The sequence below is a fragment of the Pongo pygmaeus genome, chromosome 6 (assembly GCF_028885625.2).
Source record: "Pongo pygmaeus isolate AG05252 chromosome 6, NHGRI_mPonPyg2-v2.0_pri, whole genome shotgun sequence".
Lineage (NCBI taxonomy): Eukaryota > Metazoa > Chordata > Mammalia > Primates > Hominidae > Pongo > Pongo pygmaeus.
Window position 1 is genome coordinate 44,462,722 of NC_072379.2, and position 24,127 is coordinate 44,486,848.

Consider the following 24,127-nt stretch of genomic DNA (forward strand, 5'->3'; position numbering starts at 1 on the left):
GAAAATGGCAGAATTTATCTGAAGATCCACAATCTAGAAATGGAACCACTGCTCTTTTGAGGGGTGCCATCTCAGTGCCATCACCGGAAAGTCTAGATTGTGTGACACCCTGGTAACCAATGACTGGGGATCATGTCCCAACAGATGTCTGGCTTTAAGGGAGTTAAGCCTATGCTGATAGGTGGAAAGGGAGGAGAGGACATAAAAACAAATTTGTTTTTCCCTCCCACAAGGTTTTTGTGCCAAGGTGGACATGTGTGTCAAAGTCAGGGAATCCCTCCTCCTGGGAGCCAAGAGGAAGTCTCTCAGAACTAGAAGGGAAAGGGAAAGGTGTTTTCCCCACATCAGTCCAGCTTCAGAGACATTCTATTAGAGACATACATCCTGTCCTCCAAAAACAACAATGAAGTGTTCTATGTGCTAACAACATAGCTTTAAAAAAGTAAAACAAAATTCTGCATTTTTATAAAACTTGATAAAAATAGTATTTCGAACTGTACAGTTATCAGAAGTACACAGTTATCAAAAATGCAGACACTTCACTTGGCATCTCCAGCACCTTCAGCTTTCTGGGCCTAGTCTTTTTTGGCAACTCCATTTTCTGTAGGGTTATTCTGCTCCTTGCCAGCATCAGCTTTTCCCTTTTTCCCTTTGGGTACCTTCTCAGGGGCCTTTTTAGGCTTGGGCTCTGGCTTTGGAGGAGCAGGTGTGGCAGACAACCTCACGGATCTTCTCTGTGTTTCATCCTTCACCTTGGCTTCATCTCCTTTAGCATCCCCTTCAGCCTTTCTCTTGGGCATGCTGGCAACAACAGCGGCAAGACTGGGCACAGGATGTGGTGGTGTGCGGGCTTTGGTCGGTCCAGGGATCGTTCTTGCCTCTTCTTCTTCACACTGCTCCATACTTCTGTATTTCTTACTCACCAGAGATGCAGACATCATACGAGCATCCCTGGCATTCCTTGGGCTTTATTTATTTATTTTTGAGACAGAGTCTCGCTCTGTCACCCAGGCTGGAGTGCAGTGGTGTGATCTCGGCTCACTGCGGCCTCCACCTTTCAGGTTCAAGCAGTTCTCCTGCCTCAGCCTCCCTAGTGAGTAGCTGGAATTACAGGCTCCTGCCACCATGCTCGGCTAATTTTTGTATTTTTAGTAGAGACAGGGTTTCACCATGTTGGCCAGGCTGGTCTCGAACTCCTGACCTCAAGTGATCTGCCCACCTCGGCCTTCCAAAATGATGGGATTACAGGCGTGAGCCACTGCACCCGGCCCTATTTATTTATTTTTAACTGAATGTCTCTTCTCTCTTGTGCAGGCTGGGATGCATGATCTCATGTGGACACAGTCTCCTGGTGCCCAGATATGCACCTCCACAGTGCGGATGGCAGTGGTACCTTCTTCATAGGGAGAACACGTTTCTAGCCCATAGATTCTTCTGACATTCAGTAAATGTCAGGCATCCTTATAGTTATTAGTTGATAGAATGTTGGTTGGGATTAGAAGTATACTATATTTAATTTAAAAAATTTTAATGTTAATTGTTATGGGTACATAATGGGTGTATATATTTATGAAGTACAAGTGATGTTTTGATATAGGCGTGCAATATGTAATAATCACATCAGGGTAATTGAGCTATCCATCTCAAGTATTTATCATTTCTTTGTGTTAGGAACATTCTAATTCCACCCTTTTTGTTATTTAAAATATATAATAAGTTATTGTTCACTTTAGTCACCCTGTTTTGCTATCAAATACTAGATCTTATTCATTCCGTCTAACTGTGTTTTTGCTCCCATAACCATAGAACTATATTCTGTGGTCATATAACCAAATAAAGCTAAGTAGGTCACTGAACAGTTGAGCCCAAATCTTGTTCCTCAACAGCTGAAGATACCTGGCTGGCTTCCTGCTTATAATAACAGTGGACACAGTCTTCTGGGGCCCAGATATGCACAGTGAGGCATAACGCATTTGGAGAAAAAGGGTTGGTTTCCAGAAAGAGTCCATGATATTATCATAGATGGCAGATGAAATTCCTGTCATGCAGTGAATAGTGGGGTAAAATCTCCCCTGTCATTGTTTGTGGGAGTCTTCAGTATCTGGCACACTTTTTTATCCTTCACAAGCTCTGTGTACACCTTTATTGGTTCCATTTTCTATTATTCCTTTTCTTGGGCTCCTATTTCCTGGATGTCCAGGGCTTTATACCCTGGAGCTAAGCGCTAGGGTGGCTACTTTTTGGATCTTGCTTTAGCATTCCCCATACTGGTGCACTGCTCACAATGGGTCATCTACTGTTTTTCCAGCTTACCCGCAATGCTCATGATCACGTCACAGACTGTGCAAACCTAAGCCATCCCACCTGGTTTCTGTGCTCCTTTTCCTGGACTAAAGAGAGCGAGCTGAGGAAAGAGCAGAGCTGGGTGAGCTAGCTGGTAGAAAAGGTGCTTAGGTTCAGGGAAGCTTAGGTGCTCTAGAACTTTATTTCTTGTTGCTATGTCTCATGCACCTGATATTGGCTATTTGAAACATTTTCTACCTTCCTCAGGCCTGCTCTCCTGCCTTCGGCCCATAGAAAATGACACAGTTTCTTGAAGTATCACATCCATTCTATTCCTGGTGTCCTGTTCATGTCTGGACTATGGTAATGGCCTTCAGACTTTCTGTTCTCCAGTCTGTCCTTCACACCGCTGCCTTGTTAATCTTCTTGAAATGCCCCCAAGATTACTTTCCTGCTCAGACCATAGCTACTCACTGACAACACCGTCCAGACCCCTTGATCTGACCCCTTGAGCTACCTTGCAACTTGGCACCTATGAGAACGCTCTCACACTGCTGAACTTGCCTCACCTGAGCAGATCTTATGCTGTAGTTCGCTGGTACTCATATCTGATCCCAGCACTCTGCATGCATGCCTTGCCACTTGTTTTCGGCCTCAGTCCAGTCTCACTCTTGGCAGGAGACTTTCTGGCAAAACTTAGTGTGGATAAGTGTTGATAGACTATGCAAGTTGTTATTTACTTATTATTTATTTCAGCCAACCCTGTAGTAAGTCCTTAATAATCTTTAATACTGCTTTTCCTACTATGGTAGTAATTACAGAAGAAGATTGAGGCTTGCATAAGATGAATAGCCTTCCAGAGTTTGCATCTTTAGTGGTAGAGTTGGGATTCAAACCCAAGTTTGACTGGTTTCCAAAGCTCGTGCTGTTCTGGACTCTTGTTGTTTCCAAGCCACCACAGGCTCATTTGCCACCAACCAGAGCTGGGAGCCATATTGCACTGGGTGTCTACTGTCCTTGGGGCAAACAATCACTGAATAAGTTGATGTTGCTTTTCAGGAACCCATTTACTAAAAGAAACAAAATGTGTCAGTTCCATTATTTATCATTTAATTGCAAATCCCTCCTTTTCCCTCTATCATTTAAAGTTAGTATGTGCTCTACTTTAATTAAAAATAATATTTTAGAAATAACTTAAAAACAGCTTAAGATAATTGCAACACTGTGGTATTCACAAAACCAAGTGTTGGCTTCCTGTGTTTTGTAGATGCTGTGCAGGGCATGTGTTTTTGACCTCTGTTCTGAATTACCGGGTTTATTGTGGCTTTCTCTTCACACCGTGGGCTTGTCCTTTCTTGGACTTACCATGGTTTTAAAGTAGGTGATTGTTTGTGGAAATAACGAATGTCCACTTCCCTTGCCTGTGCTGCTGACACTGCCTCTTGAATGCCTAGCATGATGCAGACACATAATAGGCATCCAACCAATCAGTATCTGTTGAAGTTTGAATGAATGAATGAATGAAAATATAATGAATGGAGATGCACGTTTATTTGGGTATCCTATGCTGGATTTTTAGAAAAGTTGGTTGTAAAAGGAATTTTTAAAATTAAATTCTACTATAAAACTGAAAATTAATTTATTTGTATGGAGATACTAACAATAAATTTTGGAAACATTTGAAGAAAGGAATAAGACAGAGGTTGGTTCCTCTGTCTTTTTGTTACACAGAATTTTTTTGAGATTCTTCCCCTTACTACCCCATTTTTTCTTGGCAATATCTGTGGCTGCCTTCAGGCATCAATCATGATCCTTGCTGTTATAATAAAACAAAGCCTTATGTAAGAAAGATATGCATATTCCTGACATTTAATTCCATTCACAGAAAAGTAATGCTTGGTTTTCTATAAAAAAAAAAGTATCCTAAAGAGGTATAGCCAGCATCCGTAGCAAAGTAATCCATAACTTACTGTTTTCTTGGTCAGTGTTCCTTCCTGTCAGGCAAAGTTAAAATCTTTCTTTTGCAAGTAGAAAAGCCAATGTTCATAACTACTGCTGATTGTGCCCATTTTAGAGCAGGCTGTTTCCCTCTGCCAGGAAGATGTCCAGTTCCAGGGTATGGAATTTGTCTGTCTTTGTCAGTAGGCATCTCTTCATCTTATTTGTTGATTCTTCATTGTTCTGAAACCTCTCGTCCCAGAGGTTAGCTTCAGTTCCAGGAAAACAAGGTTTTCCAAATAAAGTCCACTGCTGCTCTGCCGTGTTTCATTCGTTATTTTCACTGTCAGCTCAGAATGCTCACCTGGAAAATGCCAGTGCCCTGCTGGTTTTTCTGTAGTCCTCTCACTTTCTAATTGTGTGGCTTCAAGTGCAGGACATTATGCTCTCATTCATTACAGTCTCTAGGCCACTTTCCTCCCAGGACTTTCTGGTGCATATCAGCCAAAACATCAGCAATATCTTATTACAGCCCATGAGGTTTGTGTGGGCCTTAAATTTCCCGAGGTGCCAGACTTCCAGGAATTCTACTTTCCAAAACATGGGGTTGCCTCTCAGTGAAAGCAAAGTCTTTCTTTATCCAGCTCTTGGCTGCCCTGTAGTGACTGTGATGAACCGCAGATTTGTTCATGGATGCTGGCAGTTAACTTAGTTTTGTAGGAGGGGTTGGATTAAAGCAAGGTGCCTTTATTTAGTTCGGAAAACAAAAGATTGTAGGGGGCCATGGTTAAATGTCTACCAGTACTTAAAGAGCTATCGCATAGAAAAGCAATTACACTTAATGTAGGTGGCGTCAGAATGCAGTGCTAAGATGCATTGATGGGCTGGGCAAAAGTTAGAGGGAGGCCAATGTGGTGGGGTGGAGGGGACAGGATTTCTTGTGCATAGAGCAGTGTGAAAGGAGGGTGATGGCATCAGACTTCCAGTTCTCAGAGACAGAGGTCGGGGGGTGTTTCAGGTTAGGCTGGATGACTGCTGGTGGAGGGTGGGATGGGGACGTCGTGCAAAGGATTCTTGCAAGGGATGGTTGCAATAGATAAATAGATCATTTAAAAGATGCCTTCCAGCTCTGCAATCCCATGGTTTTATTATGCTAAGGTAAGCCATTTTAGGGCAGCTTCACTCTTTTCCTTTCCCTTTCTCTTTCTTTTTCCCTCTATAATTGTGGAATCTATTTGTGTGTGTGGCTCATGCTAAAGAAGTCTTAATCATGTATTATTTCCTATCCTCTTACTTTGAAATGGTCAGACTTCTAGTTGAGTTGTGTTTGGACACTGTAGAGAGAGGCAGAGTGTCTGTGTACAGTTGTCTTGGCTGTTTACCGCACAAAGGACTGAAATAAGGGGCTAAACTGAACACATACTCTGCTTACCAAGCTACCCAGAGGAAGAGACTATCTTTCCCGTTTGCGGAAAGACGCCATCAGCTCACCAAGCTGAGTGCCAGAGGGGCTAGGTCTCCCCAGAAGAGGCATAGTTTTCTAATCTGTTAGATTAGAGGTTTCTAGTCTAATCTGAAGATGCTGGTCATGACTCTAGAGGGAGGCATAACATATCATTTTTAGTTTATTAGGATTGACAAAGTTAAGTCTAGACACATCTGTGAATTCCGTGGTGGGCTGTACAAACACAGTGCTAACTATTGCTACTAACGGTGCAAAGTTCCATTAAGCATCCACATATTTCTGCGGACCCACCAAACATGCAGGTCCTTGGAAGCATCTGGAGGATTTGCTCAAGTTTTCACTTTTCATCTGGATATTTGACATTGTGTGCAGACAGCTCTGTGCATTCTCTTTCTAGCCCAGGAGATTCCTTTTGACTCTTCCATTCACCCTCAATCCTCAGGGGCAATAAATTTGGTTGAAAAGCAGTTGAGGATTTATGAATGTGAGGCACATAAAACCCCTTTGGATTCTCAGACTTACACTAAACAGACTTGTGAGTGTGCCAGTGAAGAGGAAAAAGTTTAAAAAATCCAGCGCACCACCGGCAAGGTTGGTTATTTTTTAAAACAACAACAACAGTAAACAAAATGGAAACAAAACACAGCTCACATTGCTGATAACAGGCAGCAGTTCTTTGAGCAGGCATGAAGAGATGCAAAGGTTGCTGTGCATTTGTGAAGTGTCCCCAGAGCCAGATTCCTTAAGCCTTTCTCCACCCTCTGGCCTTGTCACTGTTCCTCCCTCCTCTGGAATGTGGAGGAAATACTCCCCACCCATCCATTCACAAAAACCCTGGAAGAGAGCCACCTTCCCTCCACTTTTCTCATCTGCCAGCTCCTGCTCTGTTCTCTGGCCCCTCTGCATCCCCTGCCCTCAGTGCCATTCTCAGTCAGCAAGGGCAGAACTCTCGCTGTCTCCTGCCTTCGGTGTCAGCCCCGTGACTGTTGTCCTGCGACCTGTTTCTTATGCCCAAATACCCTCAGTTGCCTGAGTTTAATACACTCCGTGCTTCTGTGCAAGTTCATGAGTTGGTGCCATTTCTTTTTAGCTACCCTGATGCTTTTGTGTTTCTGTTTTTTGTTTGCTTGTTTATTTGTTTGTTTTTTGGTTTTCCCTTTGAGACAGGGTCACTGTCGCCCAGGCTGGAGTGCAGTGGTGTGATCTCGGCTCACGCAGCCCCGACCTCCTGGGCTCAAGGGGTCCTTCCACCTCAGCCTCCTGAGTAGCTGGGACTACAGACTTGCACCTTCACACCTGGCTAATTTTTTTTTTTAATTTTATTTTGAGCAGAGACAGGGTCTTGCTGTGTTGCCCAGGCTGGTCTCAAACTCCTGGGCTCAAGCAGTTTGCCAGCCTCGGCCTCCCAAAGTGCGAGGATTACAGGTGTGAGCTGCCACACCTGACACAATTTTGTGTTTAATTCTCTTTGGAAATCTTCACGGTCTTTAATTACTACAAATCGGTAGTTCCCACATTTTTGGCAATAAGAAATGGAAAAAAAATCCGCTCTCCCTCCTGTCCCCTCTCCCCCCCAAAAAAATACTGTGAGGCAGATACCAACATAGGGATACCAGATATTTGTTCAAATATGGGCATGGCGGGGCTGGGGTAAGTTGGGACACTGGAAAACAGCAAACAATTCCCAGAGCATTCTCTGCTGTCATTATCATTTCACAACACAGAGGCTGTTTTCACACCATGAAGTAGGAAGAACAGATTATTGAGCAGAGGACGTTCTTTGAAAACGGGAGTAACTTTAGCTGTATGAAACATTCATCACTTCAATCCTTCTTGTTCTCATTTTGTGTCTGTTTATTTGACATAATTATAGATTTCCAACCAGTATGTAGAGGCCACTGCTGCAAATGATTCTAAAAGAAGGAGCTCTTCTGTCCAGCAGCAAAACAAATACAGAGCCCACCAGGGAGGCCCACCTTACCTGGGCAGGAAGCTACCAGATGCCTTGGCAGGAGCCCGTCCTTGCTCATGTGGCCATAAGATCTGTTGTGACTAGGGTTCCTATTGCAGCTGGAGGGACACAGAGATTAGGAGCACCTTGCAGCCTAGATTTCTGCAGGAGCAAGAGGGGTGGGCATTGGACCCTGAGGCCTTAGGCTGGGGACAGCACAGTTCTGAGGGCCAGGTGCTGAGTGGGTGTCTGTGAGCATGCTCAGCCTCTGGGCTGTGCTCTCAGAGGACGTGAAGATATCAGACATTTACAGTGAGCAGCATGGAAACTGCGGGCTGCATGAGGATGCCTGTTGGACGGTGAGGCCAGGCTGCCCAATTACGGAACATGCTGGAACTGCTGGGGAGATGGGGAACATGCTTCTTCCTGCTTGCCCGGCCGCTCCACCCCTGCCTCTTTTGGCTTTTATACTTTCCAGCCTGCTTGGCCAAAAACCAAATGCAAAAAGGATGAGAGAAACCTTTAGGGTCTAAAAGGAAGGTTCAACATTGAGGTATGTACTGAGAAATTTGATTTCCTGGTGGGGTGTCTGGGCCCCTTGGATGAGTGGATGTACCTCGGGCGTGACCTCACACCCTGCTCATTAAAATCAGTCTTATGTGACTGCAGACATGGAGGTGCTCGTTTACGAGAGACAGAGCTGCCTCTTTGCTTGAGGAAAATTGATTTCCATTCAACAGATGTGTATGGAGAGCTGGTTCCCCCGAGGCTAGCACTGGACACACAGTCTATTAAGGCCCAGCCCTAAGTGGGAGGATTCACACCTTGCAGATTCTGCTGTTTGCTTGATGTAGTGGAACTAAAGAATGCTGTTTTTAAATTCAGATGTACATTTCCTGAAAAGATTTTCTATCATCTGTAATTAACTTAAGTACATATTATCTTCTTTTTAAATCTTTCCCTGATTTTCTTTCTCCTTCCCCACTGCGTCATCCTATCTCCCCATCTCTCATTTTCCTCTTAGTTCCTTTCGCTTCTCACTTTTCTCTCTGTGCCAATGCATTTTCTTTTTCATGGAGTTTTGCTTTTATTTGGAGTAATTTTTATAAATATTTGAAACTAAATTTATGCTTCTCAGAAACAAGATTCTTTCTGAAAACATACTTCGGGTGATAAAGATGTAATCTGCTTCCAAATCTTTCCAAATCTGGGTGTAAATTATGAAACAGAGAAAAAAAGAAACAACCATTTAGTACCTGATTATCAGTCCACATCAAGCCGAGTTCAGTGTGCCTTCCTGAATTTGCCCACTTGAATTCAGGGCACACAGTGGCAGGCACATGTCAGACCAGGAGTTAGAAGCACATGGCTTCAGGACTGGCCATGAAGGACCCAGGGCAGATTATTTATTCTGTTTAAACCCCAGTTTCCTCACCTGTAAAATGAAGACAATTTCACAGTGTTTCTTTGGATAACTTCAGATAATAATTATCAAAGTTCCTGGCAATATCACAGTCTTAATCTGTTCAGGCTGCTGTAACAAAATACCATAAACAGAGTGGCTTATAAACAGCAGAAATTTATTTCTCACAGTTCTGGAGACTGAGAAGTCTCAGATCAAGATGCCAGCAGATTTGTTGTCTGATGAGGACCTGTCTTCTGGTTCATAGATGGCCTTCTTCTCACTGTGTCCTCACGTGGTGTAACGGCCAGTAAGTTCTCTGGGGCCTCTTTATAAGGGACCCCATCCATGAGGGCTCCACCCTTATGAACACCTCCCAGATGCCATACTGCCAAATACCATTACATTGGGGATTAGCGTTCAATATGTGAATTTTAGAAGAATACATTCAGTCTATAGCAATGTTGTAACTTTAAATGTTTCCCTGAATCAATCCATCTTTAAACCTTTTTTAAGCCAAGAGTTTCAATCTCAGAAATGTGTGTTTATTAAATGATGATTTCATAATCTCACACCCGTTACACATAGTAATCTCAGGAGTGGTTCATTGATTCAGTAAATATTTGGAAATGCCTACTTTATGCCCGATTCCTTGCTGTGTTTATGGGATTCAAAGATTAGTAAGACATTTTTCCTGCCCTGCCTGTTTACCACTGTAGAGATGGGGGAAGTGGGAAGTGCTAGAACGGATGTGTGAACAAGGCTGGAGGGTGCAGATGTCAGGGCGTCTTCACAGGAGAAGGCGCCATTTTGGTTGGGTACTGAAGGGTGTTGGGTGCGCAGTATGTCTAGGTAGGTTTTATGTGATGCATTATCTTCTTTTCTGACAACATCTTCGATTTAGACTAATGTTGACTTTTGGAGAAGTTAAGTTCAGGATTTTAATGAAGATGATAGATTCTTAACTACTGGCCTAACTGTCAGGCATCATTTTATTATTCAATGCTTTCATCTTCTTCAAGTGGAGACCATAAGTATGCTCATGTACTTGTTGTACAGGGCACCAAACAAAGCACATCGTCCTCAGAGATACAGTGAACAGTCAAGGAAAGAGATGCGCAGTGAATACTAGAAAGTCAGCCGGCCCCTCACGTGACACACACATGCCTAACATCATCATCGGCACCATCATTACTATTGTTCTCACTTCTTTTATTAACTCTGTTATTATTTATTGTTCGTGGTAATGCATTATCAGATTGTAGCACTTTTATTTCTACCTTTTCCTCTTTTCTGAGTCTCTTCACATGCAAATCTACATCTGAAGCTTGAGAGACAGATTTAGGGCCCCATCCTGACTCCCGATCTTGGGTTATCTTGGGTGCTCTTGGATAGGTGATTTAATCTCTTTATGCCTCAATGTTCGCAGCTGAGAAATGAGGATTCAGATATCTACATCACTGGAATGTGAAAAGAACTGGATGAGGTCATGTGTGTTAAGCATAGCACTTGGCCAAAGTGTAATAGCTGAAGAAACAGTTGCAGAGAGGTTCCCTAAGTATCTTGGGGAATCAGTTATCTTGGTTCCCCAATTATAGTGAGCTGCCTTCAGAACTTGAATCAAAGCCACAGTCTTTTGCCTCCTAGTCCTGCTTTTTTTTTTAATAAGATACATTTGATCTTTGAATCATGTCACTGTATAAATTGGAGATTGGATAAAAAGTTCAGCTATTTATGGCACTGTGGGGGGTTTAAGGACATGTGTACGAGCTTTTGATAGTCCTGCCCTCAGGAGGTGGGACTTCCTTCCTCTTTCCTTAATGACTTACTTCCAGTGAAGTGATGGGATGGCACTTCTAAAATTAGATTACAAAAGGACTGACTCAGGTGGCTCTCTTGCCCTCCCTCTTGAATCCCTCACTCTGGGGTGGACAGTGGCCATGCCATGAGGACACTCAGCTGGTGGAGAGGCTGTATGGGGAGGAGCCAAGCCTGCAAACACACTCTCCCCCAGTCAGGCTTTGAGGTGACTGCAGCCTCCTGAGAGACCCTCAGCCGGAGCCACCCAGCTAAGCCACCCCCAGCATGTACAGCTGCTTGTTGGCTGGGCTGTTGAGGTTTTCCTCCTGCATCAGCCAGGGCTATTGGGTTACATGCAGCAGAAACTGATTCCAACCCTTGCACCAACAGGAATTCCTGGGATGACATAGAATTGTCTTAAAATTGTCAGAAAATCTCGAGAAGCAGGTGCTGTAGAGGCATAGGAGGCAGGCGTGAGAGTCTCCCCGGGGGACTGAGCTCTGACTGCTTCTCCTTCCCCCGACTCAGGCTCAGGACTCAGGCTTTCAGCAGAGGCCGTCTGCTATCAGAGCCAGGTACCCTGGCTGTCTTCGGCACTGAGGCTCATGGATTTTTTAAAAAATGGAGACAGGGTCTTGCTTTGTCGCCCAGGCTGGAGTGCAGTGGTGCCAACATGGCTCACTGCAGCCTCCACCTCCCGGGCTCAAGCAATCCTCCTGCCTCAGCCTCATGAGTAGCTAGAACCACAGGTATATGCCACCATACCTGGCTAATTAAAAAAAACATTGTAGAGACCAGGTCTTGACATGTTGTCCAGGGTGGTCTCGAACTCTTGGACTCAAGCAGTTCTCCCACCTCAGCCTCCCAAAGTGCTGGGATTACAGGCGGGAGCCACCGCGCCGGTGCTGGATTTTTTATTTATCACCCTACAGTGCCTAAATACAGTAGGAGAAAAGTTAATTCTGCAAAGGAAATCAGAGTTCTGTGGGAAGAAGGAATAGATGCTTCACAGCCAAAAAATGACGATGGGCATACTGCACATGCTTTCCTCTTCTCAGCTCTTCTGAGGGTTGTTAGGTTCTTTGTTTCTTGTCAATATTTACTGCTACTCCTACTCACAGGAGAAGAGAATGTAGCCTCTTCAAAAGTCACTGGTATAGGACGGCCTTCCTAAAACAAAATTGTAAGGAAACCCAGGTGTGTATGTTTGCTAGCACTGCCAGAACAAGGTACCACAGACTGGGGGCTCAAAACAACAGAAATTTATTATCTGTCAGTTCTGGAAGCTGAAAGTCCAAAATCAGGGTATCGGTAGGGCCATCCTCCCTCTAAAATCTTAAGGGAGGATCCTTCCTTGCCTCTTCCAGCTTCTGGAAGCCCCAGGCAATTCTTGTCTCATGGCAGCATCACTCTCTGCCTCTCTTCCATGGCTGTCTTCCTGTGGTGTGTCTGTGTACAAACCCCCTCTTCTTCTTCTTTTTTTTTTGGAGAGAGTCTTGCTCTGTCACCCAGGTTGGAGCGCAGTGGTGCAATCTCAGCTCACTGAAACCTTCGCCCCTTGGCCTCAAGTGATCCTGCCACCTCATCCTCCCAAGTAGGTGGGACTACAGGCGTGCACCACCACGCCTGGCTATTTTTTTTTTTTTTTTTTAATGTTTGTAGAGATGGGGTTTTACCATGTAGCATAGGTTAGTCTCAAACTCCTGAGCTCAAGCGATCTGCCTACTTTGGCCTCCCAAAGTGCTGGGATTACTGGTGTGAGCCACCATGCCCAGCCACAGATCCCCCCTTATAAAGACACTAGGAGTATTGATTTAGGGCCCATCCTAACGACCTCATCTAACCTGATTACTTCTGCAAAGACCCTATTTCCAAATATGGTCACATTTACACATACCAGATGTGAGGGCTTCAACATATCTTTTAAGGGGACACAGTTCAACCCACTGCACCAGGCAACTGTGGCTTCCTCCTTCCACAGCATAGTAGGTGGCCACATGCTGCTGGACTTTCACAGTCACAGTCCCTTTATCTGTGCTTTGGCTGCACCGGGCAGCTCCCAAGTCTTTGTTTTCAGCTCCGTGAGAAAACACTGGGGTTGGGAGTGGGAGACACTGGTGTTGATTGACTTGGCATGTTAACTACCCACTTGCTATGAGAAAGCTGCCTGTGTTTAGACTTGAAGAGGATGACACAGACTTTATAAACACATTATCCAATGAGCAGCTCTTCATTACAAAGACATGTTGATTCTGGTTACAGAGAAAGAGAGTGGATTGGCACTAACGTGCCTGTGATCCTCATGGAGAGAAAATACTTCGGCATGTGCATGCTGTCACAGAGACTTCTAGAATGTCAGACTGTTTTGAAAGTGTGTTTTGTCTTATATTTAAAATATCATGGCCAGATGCAGTGGATCATGCCTATAATCCCAGCACTTTGGGAGGCCAATGTGGGAGGATCACTTGAGGCCAGAAGTACGGGACCAGCCTAGGCAACATAGCAAGACCCTGTCTCTACAAATAATTTTTTTTAAATTAGTGAGGTGTGGTGAGTGCCTGTCATCCCAGCTACTCAGGAGAATCACTTGAGTTCAGGAAGTCGTAGCTGCCGTGAGCTGTGATTGCACCTCTGCACTCCAGCCTGGGCAATAGAGTGAGACTCTGTCTCTAAAAATAACTAACTAAACTAACATGTCTCTAAAAATAATTAAATAAATATACTATGTTCATTGCACAAAAATTTGAAGTTACAGAAAAAACAAATCTAGTAAATTACAAATATGTTCACTGTTAACTAAAAAAACCTGTTAAGTATGCTCTATTTCAATTATTTCATGTGTTGATTGAATGAGTCATTGGTTGGTTGATGGATTGCCTTTCAGTTATAAAAACAGTGTATATGGGAGATGGTGTTGAATTCAAAGGAAGTAATCACTCAAAGTGAGCATTATTGGGAGAATGTGAAACCTTGGCTTGCATATGTATTTCCTAACCCGAAGTTTTGGGCTTAAGCTGATCAAACATGTCAAGTTACTATCAATGTAGCAACTGGTTGCTCTGAAAATGGCATGTCCAGGGATCCCTATGTGGATAGTGGGGAAGAGGGCGGAGCATGAAGTCCCTGGGCAGAACTTGCTCAGCCTTGGTAAATTGTACTCCTTAATATCACCACCCTCTCCTTGACACGGGGGAGCAGGCAGGAGATAGAGCCACTCTCAGGGCAGATGTATTCCTGGATGAATGGCAACAGCTCTTCCTTTTGGATGTCCCACTGTTAGAGTCTCAGGATCACCCACAAGGGTCCCCTCTTCTATCCACCCAAGCTTATGTATTTCAGCCTCAAAACACTTGGAGAGAATAAATAGGAATTGAGTTGTGATATTTGCGACCCATCCTCTCTGTAGCCAAGCAGGATAAAGAGAGTTCTATATTGGGCCCATTTTATTTCCGTTTTCTCTTGGGGTAGCTGAAAAATCTGACCCATTGGGGAATAAGGGACATTTGTAATTGGGGTGAAAAGCATTGCTAGAAATGAGGCATCGTGGTAGTCCCAAATGATAGGGTGGAAGATAGCCTAAATTGACACAGCACTTTCCAGCTTGTAAAGCATATTTATAAACACGATCTTATTTTGGTTTGGATTCCTAAAATGACCAGTGGGTGGATATGGCAGGTTTTACACCTGAGAAAATGGATATTCAGAGATATGGAGTCATGTGTACAAGGTTATCCTGGGGAACTGCCTCAGAGCCCTCTGCTGTATATCGAATAGGAGCCCCATGAAGCAGAAACACATCACCTCCCTGATCCTATAGGTGAGGAAACTGGGACTCAAAAACTTCAAGAGGGAAGGCTCCTGAGGTTTTTTTTTGGAAATGGCTGACATAGGGCTAAAATGTAGAGCATCTTTTTCTGTTAGCGTGGGTCACTTTTTAGTACATTACACAGAGACAGAGAGATGGGGATAAAAACAAACTTTTCTATGGTCTAAGAATGAGGATTTGTTCAGCGTGTGATGAAGAGGGCATGTGCAAGTACATCCACATTGATTCCTGCCTTCCCATGGCCACTGAGCACTCTTCTTCACGTGTCGTTTCTCTCTGTGGTCGCACCTGCAGGCTGTGGAAAATAAATCTGCTTTTGGGACTCAAGGCTGTGGTTTAGGTCCTCACTCTTCCACTTTTCAGCTGTGAGTCATGGGGCTTATTGCTTAACCTCTCTGAACATAATCTCCTGATCCGCAAAGAGGAGATAATATCATATGCCTCCTGGGATTGTCATGGGATTTGAATAAGGCCAGTAAGTTCTCAGAAATGGGCTAGGCACACAGGAAACAGCTGGTAGATGATTTTCCCTCCCTGGTATGTCTGGTATAGAACATATACCCTGACATCTGTCCACTAGGGGTGTCGTAGAAGGACATGGCCTTAGCAGAACTGAGGCCCTTGAAGGTTGTCATGGAGAGGAACGTAGGGTCATAAAGCCAAGTTCTTCAGAATTACACGTTTACTCACTTCAGGATAGAGAAAATGGCATGATAATTTTTAAAAAGTTATTTTTTCTTCTTTCAAAGGACAAAGGCTTGAGAGAGACATTTTGTTAAATTTTAGATCAGTAAATGCTGTTTGCCAAGTAATGTCTAAGAGAGGGGATCCTAGCCATTTCCATGGACACGAGAGCCCCTACTGGGTCCCGTGCTCCTGGCAGGCTGCTGGTGTCCAGGGGAAGGGGGGCTCCCGGGGCAGGCCCCAGGCATCACCTGCGTCTCCCTCCAGCAGTGCCCCAGTGCTTAACCAGAGCCTGGGCCAGGGCCTGTGAGGCTGAGACCGTCTGGGGTCTGATGCCTGCTGCTTCCTGTCTCACATCTCCCGCCCCCTGCCCCTCCATCTTCCAGGGGGAGCGACTGTCTCTAATAGGGTGGCTGTGACAGATGCTGTGGGAATTCTGAGTTTGGGATAATGAGCTGTCATATGTCATTTCACTTAAACACAATAATACAAATATTTTGATCAAACATTTTCTCCAGCTGTTGAGCGAAAGCAATAAAAGCAGCAGGGAGTGCCAGTGAATTCTCTGTTTCTGAAACGCTTTACCCTTTAAAAGCTGTTGCCTGTTAACTCTTTCTATCTCTGTCTGTCTCCTTTCCCTCTCCTTTTCCTGGCCCCTCTGATTTCCCACTGCATGCCTAGTCTGGGGCTATAAATAAAGAGACTGAATTCAGGGATGTGAAGGGGGTGAAATTGAGCACAGTTTTTTATTAAACATCCCTTAGGCTGGCCGCAGAGCAACCGCAGCTGCTGCGAACTTGTAAAACCTGGCTTGGCCTGGCCACTGCAGCGCAGCCTCCAAGTGTTTCCCCAACCCTCACAATCACATCCAACTTTTAGGCAATAGTCTTTTGAGATAACCTATCTTTGGTGGCACCAGGCCCTTGGAGCTCCCTGGCTGGAGTCTGGTTTCATGGCTGATTTCCATGGCAGAGTTCTCTGGGCCCTTGCTGCTTACTCTCCATGCTCTGACCTGGCTTCTGGAATCTCTTCATTCCCCCTCTCCAGGCAGAGAGGGATGTGGCTGCTTAAGGCAGGCAAAGTGGAGGGTCAGGAGTCTGAAGGGACCCTGGACACCCGCTCTTGGAGGATCTTAGCTGTTCTCCTTGCCAGTGGGCAGCAAAGGTGTGACCGCTTTGAATGCATCCTTCAGGCTGAAACTCCCAAGAGGAATGCCCTGTACCCTGCTCCCCTTTTAAACCATGGCCTCTGACTCAGCAATGCTACCAAGTTTGAAGTTTCTCTTGTGAGCCTGCTGTTTAGGGGTGGGACCAGATCAGGTGCTTTACTTGACACTGAACACTCTTTAAAGCCAGCCTGTTCCTGTACTCTCCCATCCCTCTCCTTTATTTCTGGGGAAGCGAGTTTGAGCTAACCTGCGTCCTATTCTGGATTCTAGGGACCCTGACTCCATCGGCACTCTCCTCTCTCACTTCATTCTTCCTCCACTTCAGTTGCTCCAGTGCCTTCCACCCATAAACAAATAGAGTCAGAACACCCACACAGCACTCCTGGCCTTGGGTCTTCTCTAGCTGCTGTCCTGTCTTCTCTGTTTGCAGCCGAACATCCCGGAGTGCACCACAGTGTTCACCCTGGCTTCTCCACCCGTCAGCTCCCTGCAGTGCACACACCCTGGCTCTGGAAGCTGTGCATCTTGCCTGAAACTGCCTCCTCCTTCTGGCCCCTTGGACGCCCCTGACTGGTGGTTGTCCTGTGTCTCTCCTATTTCCTCCTTGCACAACTCTGCTTCCTCCCCTCATCCCTTAACTGCCAGCCTCCCTCCAGGTTTCCTCTTCCTGTACCTTCCCTGGAGATTTCACTAACTCTGACGTCACCATCTACTCCTGTGATCGCCTCTCCCGCCTCCATCTCCAGGCTAGACTTGGCTCTCAAATCCCAGATCCACCTCCCTCCAGACATCTACCAGGAGCCTGGCTGTGGTGTCACCTCAAACCCCACCTGTCTCAGGCTGAATCCATGCTTTCTCCTCCCTCCTCTTGTGTCCTCTCCTGCTTCCTTCTCTGTTGCTGCCTTGGTCCCAGGACCATCATTAACACTCACCTGGGCCAGAACCTTAGAGTCAGCCCACCTTCCATCTTTCTCTTCTCACCCATCTCCTGTATCCTTTACTTCTGCTTCACCCAGAGCCCCTCCTCCACCCCATTCATCTCCATTCCCATTGCCCTGCCTTGGTTTTTTGAGTCTTTACATCTCTTGCTCTCCACCTTCATTTCATTCCACTCCAACCCATTCTCCATGTTACCACCAAAGTAATACTTCCAAAAGATGTGTTTGATCATTCCAGTCTCCTGCTGAGCCTTCCGTGCTCTCTTGCATGTTGTAGGAGCCCTGCACAGGCCTGGCCTCATCTTCTTGCAAGCTTCCCTGGTTCCCGGAGGGTCTCCAGCAGCAGCAGCCTCATCTGGGAGCTTACTAGGAATGCAAATTCTCAGGCTCCACCCCAGGCCTACTGAGTCAGAAACTGCTGGGGTGGAGCCTAGCAATATTCATTGTAACAAGCTCTGCAGGAACTTGGAGGCAAGGTCGAGTTGGAGGACCGATGCTGGAAAGCAACACTGAGCTGCTTAGGAGTCACCAAGCACGCCCTTGCCCTCGAGCAGGCTGTGTCTGTCTGTGGTGTCTTTTCTCCACACTCCTGGTCACCTTTCTGAGCAAGGCTTTTCCTCAAGTAGAGGAGGTTCCTCTGGCCCTCATCCTTCTCCTACTAGTCCTCTGCCCACTGCTCCCTCGTGTGCGGTCTTTGGACCTGGGATGCTTTTGAGCTGTTGTGCTTGTGAGTGGCTTTGTGACTCCTCAGTTCACGTGCTTCCCTCCCCTCTGGGGCCCCTTGGAGCAACTGGCTTGTTAGGCTCTTGGAATCTGTGGGGCCTGGTACCTGGCAGTGCTGCTTAGGTCTGCAGAGTGAATTGTCTTTTTTTTTAATTAATTTTTTTTTTTTTGACATGGAGTCTCACTTTGTCACCCAGGCTGGAGTGCAGTGGCTTAATCTTGGCTCACTGCAACCTCTGCCTCCCAGGTTCAAGCAATTCTCCTGCCTCAGCCTCCTGGGTAGCTGGGATTACAGGTGCCCACCACCATGCCCTAATTTTTGTATTTTTAGTAGAGATGGGGTTTCAACATGTTGGCCAGGCTGGTCTCGAACTGCTGACCTCAAGTGATCCACTTGCCTCAGCCTTCCAAAGTGGTGGGATTACAGGCGCCCACCACCATGCCCTAATTTTTTGTATTTTTAGTAGAGACGGGTTTTTACCATGTTGTCCATCCAGGCTGGTCTCGGAACTCCGGACCTCAAGTGATCCACCTGCCTCAGCCTCCCAAAGTGCTGGGATTACAGGCGTGAGCCACCACACCCTGCCTAGTGAATTGGTTTTGACTTGTTCCTGTATTCAGCAACTACTTGCTGAATCCTGAGGTGTTAGGACTGAAGCAGCGCAGAACAGAATTCCTGGTTCTAATTGTCCTATCTGAACTTTAAGAGTCAGCATCGTTGAAGAGCCTAGAACAGCTGAGTATCAACCCAGCAATGATTTGAAGGGTGGGCAGTGCTTGAGGGAACTACTGTGACTCCTTCCTGAAACTTCCTTTAAACCCCAAGACCCTTCTTGGACACTGGCCTCTCCTCATCTCCTGCTTGACTTTTGCGTCCTTCCTCTCTGTTTCCTTAATAGGATAATGCAGAATGAAAGTCAACTTTTGGTATCTTTTTTCTGCATTGAAGAAGGGAGTTGGACTTTAGCGCTCAGTCCTGAGTTTATTTGGGGAATGTGGCCCTTTCCTGATTTTCACCTCCTGAGGACCTCTGGCTTTGGATAAGAAAACAGTGTTTATTCTTTGGGGACAAAGATTTTTCTGAAAGCTCCCATGCAGGAGTGTTCTCTAACTCTTAAGATTCCCCATTAATGTGTTTGTTTTTTCCTTTTGGAAATTTGTTACATTAGCATTTAATTACTCTTCATGACAGTATTAAATTTCATGAGTGATTTATAGTGATTTATAGTTATAATAGAGACTCGTATGATTTATTGCAGTTGGCATTTGAAGTTTACCAAATTCTTAAGAGCCATAAGCACTGAAATTGCTTAATCTGACCCTGTCCAGAACAACCACAGCATGGGAGAAACCCCAAATTTAAGTATAATAGGAACAGCTGCACCACCCACCCCATTTTTATTTGATGTTACTGTCTACTATTGTGGTAACCGTATATATGGGGGACAGTGGTGGTGGGTATATGTGTTTCTTACGTAGAAAAGAGAAGGGAACTTTTTTTTTTTTTTTTTGAGATGTTGTTTTGCTGTTGTTGCCCAGGCGGGAGTGCAATGGAGCGATCTCAACTCGCTGCAACCTCCGCCTCCCGGGTTCAAGTGATTCTCCTGCCTCAGCCTCCCAAGTAGCTGGGATTACAGGCATGTGCCACCACGCCCAGCTAATTTTGTATTTTTAATAGAGACGGGGTTTCTCCATGTTGGTCAGGCTGGTCTCGAACTCCTGACCTCAGGTGATTTGCCCACGCTGGGCCCTCTTCTGTTTTTAAAAACAAGAGCCCAGCCAGGCGCGGTGGCTCACGTTTGTAATCCCAGCACTCTGGGAGGCCGAGGCAGGTGGATCACCTGAGGTCAGAAGTTTGAAACCAGCCTGGTCAACATGGTGAAACCTCGTCTCTGGTAAAAATGCAAAAATTAGCCAGGCGTGGTGGCGGGTGTCTGTAATCCCAGTTACTCAGGAGGCTGAGGCAGGAGAATTGCTTGAATTCCAGAGACGGAGGTTGCAGTGAACTGAGATCGTGCCACTGCACTCCAGCCTGGGCAACAGAGCAAGACTCCGTCTCAATAAATACATAAATAAATTAAAAAATGAAATAAAATAAAAGATGAGCCCCAAATCCTGTGCCCTGGATGGATAGGTATAACCTGTTATCTGTTGGTCAGCTGAAGAGCTGACCCTGGTGCGTTCCTCCTGCGGTTCTGGGATAAAAGCCAGGGCAGTGTGGTGCCCACTGGACTGAGAGTTGGGGCTTGCCTGCTGTGCAACAGATGGCTTCAAACCTTAATGGGCAGCTGACCCTGCCTCGGGGTCTCTCGCAAAGAAGGGCCCAGACTTTAACCTGCTCATGGTCAGCCCCCACAGTGTTTTCAGTGTGCCCCAAGTCTGTTGGGAACAGTGTTGTCTCCACTCCTGAGCTGGAATCCTGACAGCACACCACGGGCTTTGTGCTCCTGCCCTGGTTCTTGTCTTGAACTTTCCATCCCTGTGTCTCTTGCTGCTCCAGCCCGTGTGTTTTTCTCAGGCACAACTTCTGGCTGTTGCTTAAATTAATAATTATCTTAATGAGGTGTTGCTTCGTTATTATTTTCACCGGGGTAGGGGAGGTGTAGCTGCTCACTTTGGTGTTTTCTCAGATGACTTTAGCCACTTGCATTTGCAGAGAAAAAGGTGTGCTCTTGGACTTTGCCTTCTCCCACACGGGTGGTGTGGATAATCCTCCAGGGTCCTTGGCCGCAGGGCGGATAATCTCTTCGGGGTTATCTGTTAATTACCAGTGAATGTGTGAAGTAGTTGTGCAAAGGCTTTTGAAGTGAGCTCCACGCACTGTTGCCTGGGCCGCCACCGGCCCTGCTTCCCGGGCAGAGGGTTTCGAGGCCCAGCTTGGTTCCCCTCAAGTGCTGGTGGTATTCTCTTGCTAAATTGTTTGCCTTTCTAATGAAGTGAACTGTTTGTTTGACTCTGCGGTAGAAGGTATTTAACTGGGGACTAAAGTAAACGTTGGAGACATTCAAATAAGCCATGCATATCTGCTTTGTGGAGGGAAGGAAAACAGTTTGGCCTCACTCACCTCCGGGAAGAGTCGTTAAGGAACTGTTTAAATAATAAACTGAGCCGAGCGAGCGGATATTGCTGCAGCCCAGTCTGGGGCTTTTGTGCTAGTCCTGGCTGGCCTGGGAATTCCTCTGCAGCAGCCACGAGGGGAGAAGAGAGCGGCTGGATTCTTGCAGTTAGTAATTGTGATTTATTTATGTGTAGAGGGACTTCTGCTGCATTCGGTCTAAACAAGCCCAATTAGCCCTCAGGACAGCGGGCTGGTGGATGGCGACTGTGTTAGCACAGTGTGCGCAGGCCTCAGTGGCAGCAAGAGAGCATCGTCGTGGGGTTGATGTCTGGCCCGTGTTCTGCCAGATCTGGCCTGGTTAGGGGCCTGCTGCCTGCTAGGCTGGGTCCCTGATGCCTGGGAGGTGTCTGAGCGACTGGGGCAAGGGGACCAAAGTGTAAGCCTCAGGCAGGGCCTGGGTGAGGTAGAGGACCTGTACCTGGGCAGTGAAGGCGGGATGTGTGTGATCACCCAGTGTACCCATGACAGTGTCTGTTAGCAGCTTTTAGCTTTTATTGTTGGCAAGGGTGAAGCAGAGAAGGTTGGAAGTGGGAGTACTTTTGTGGGAAATACAGTTGTACTCAGGACCAGCTCCATAGTTTGTGAGGCCCAGTGCAAAAAGAAAATGGGGAGCCCTTGTTGAAAAATTACTAAGAATTTCAAGATGGCTACTGCGCGTAACATTAAACCATGCTCAGGCCCTTCTGACCACAGGCCCCAGGGCTGCACAGGCCCTATGCCTAGGTAGTTGGCCCTGCTGTAGCTTACAGAGCACTGTAGTGAGGCACATCTGGACTTGAGGCCAAGCTTTGTCAGTTCCTAACTGAGCGACTTTTAACTTTTTACCTTCTCTATCCCTATTTTCTCGTTTGCAAAATAGGATATGAATACCTACTTCCTTGGATTGTCATGCGGTATAAACAAGAAAATATATGAAGAGTGTTTAGGGCAGTCCTTAGCATGTGTGAGTGCTCAGTAAATGATAGTTCTTTTTTGAGCATATTTGTAGCTGTAACTTTTTTTCTTTTCCCTGAAGGTTAAGCTGAGGACAGTGTCTGTCTACTGCGAAGTTCAGGAGACAGAGTGAGGTCCTTGCCACAGACCTTACTTAGGGACAGAGATATGGAGGACTCTTCCTGGGTCTTATGATCAGAGAAGGCTTGAGGGCAAGAGAGAAGCATGGCCTGAACCTTCAGATTACTTGCAAAGCTGAAGACACCCACATAAAGTTGATGACTCTCATGGTAACTTGGGTGTTTATGTTGAGGAAGAAGGACTTAGAAGGAACAGTGACTTCTTAAACGTGGGTACAGTCACGTGCTGCCTAAGGATATTCAGGTCAAGGACTGACCACATGTAAGACAGTGGTCCCATAAGATTATAATGGAGCTGAAGAATTCCTATCACCTAGTGACATTGTGGCTATCATAATGTCATAGTACAGTCACTTTACTTTTCATAAATTTAGTGCAGCCTAAGTGTACAGTGTTTATAAAGTCAACAGTACTGTACAGGGATGTCCTAGGTCTTCACATTCATTCACCACTCACTCACTGACTCACCCAGAGCAATTTCCAGTCCTACAAGCTCCATTAATGGTAAGTGCTCTATATAGGTGTAGCATTTTAAAAATATTTTAATACTGTATTTTTGCTGTACCTTTTCTATGTTTAGATATGCTTAGATACACCAATATTTATCATTGTGTTACGGTTGCCTACAAGATTCAGTATGGGGACATGCTACCGTACCATTATAGCCTATGAGCAATAGGCTATACCATACAGCATGGGTGTGTAGTAGGCTCCACCATCTAGGTGTGTGTAAGTGCATTCCGTGATGTTCACACAGTGACACAATCATCTAAGGATGTATTTCTTAGAATGCATCCCATTGTTAAGAGATGCATGACTGTTATTTAGAATTTATGAACCACCTTCACCTATGTCACCTGGGGCCTTGTACAACTTTGTGGAGTCAACAGAGTTAAGTCTTACTAGCCTTATTTTATGGATGAAAGAAAATTTATATTATGGCTGTAGTGATTATCGTAATTTGTTTTTATAGAAATCTAGAAAATATGTCTTTAAATGGAGGAGTCTTTTCAGCTGCCTTGGGCGAAATGGAGAGCAGATAAATTCCCGTGGGAAGGGTGTACCCAGCCAAGGGTTGCAGCATGCATCATTCAGTGTGCTGAGTATTTGGCCTTTTCCTTATTTTGGAGAAGGTGAAACTCAGTAGAAAGGATGGCTTTTCTAAGGATTCATATTGAGGATGATAAATTCTGTAAAAGTATATATTGGTGTCAAGATGACCAGGAGGTTGCCATCAATTTGGTCTGTTGCCTAGTGTCAGTTATTAAATCCATGCTTTGTTTCAAATGTTTTGTTTAAATCCCATATTATCATGCTTCAAGTCATTAGTAACACTTGCAAACAGCAAAGAAGCATGAGAAGCAGTCTTGCACTCTCGAAATGAGTGTCGGCCACACCCTCTGATGAGTGGAAACTCATTGAGGAAGTGCAGATTGGGGTCATCTTTGTGTGAGTGTGTCCACTATTATGCATCCTTGTGTTGAGGCTATAGTCCCTAGGGCTGTAGGTGTGGACGTAGGCGTACAAGGTATAGATGCAGACTCCAGAAGAAGTAGACCATGTTCTCTGTCCTTAGGGGCACTTGGAGCACATGGACATAATTGACATCAGATACCTACCAAGTATAGTTTATGAACACTGGTCTAGAAGCCAGGGGTCACTTTGTAGAGAGGGAGGAGAGGACTCAGATGGAGATCACATCGGAGCCTGAGTCTTGTTAGACAAGGTAAGCAGCTGCTGAGTCCAGATGAAGGGCCA

General features: G+C 45.6%; 2 protein-coding genes across 3 annotated transcripts in view; one reads left to right on the top strand and one right to left on the bottom strand.

The window, feature by feature from the left end:
- The window catches only part of GLI3 (GLI family zinc finger 3), a 275,484-nt gene that overhangs the window by 123,560 nt on the left and 127,797 nt on the right, over nt 1-24,127 (top strand). The window lies entirely within an intron of this gene.
- LOC129041068 (non-histone chromosomal protein HMG-17-like) lies at nt 576-800 on the bottom strand. The gene has a single exon (XM_054496218.1). The coding sequence runs from the start codon at nt 798-800 to the stop codon at nt 576-578; it is 225 nt and encodes a 74-aa protein (XP_054352193.1).

Coding starts and splice junctions, on each gene's coding strand:
- LOC129041068 (XM_054496218.1), bottom strand. CDS start 800: ATGCCCAAGAGAAAGGCTGAAGGGGATGCTAAAGGAGATGAAGCCAAG.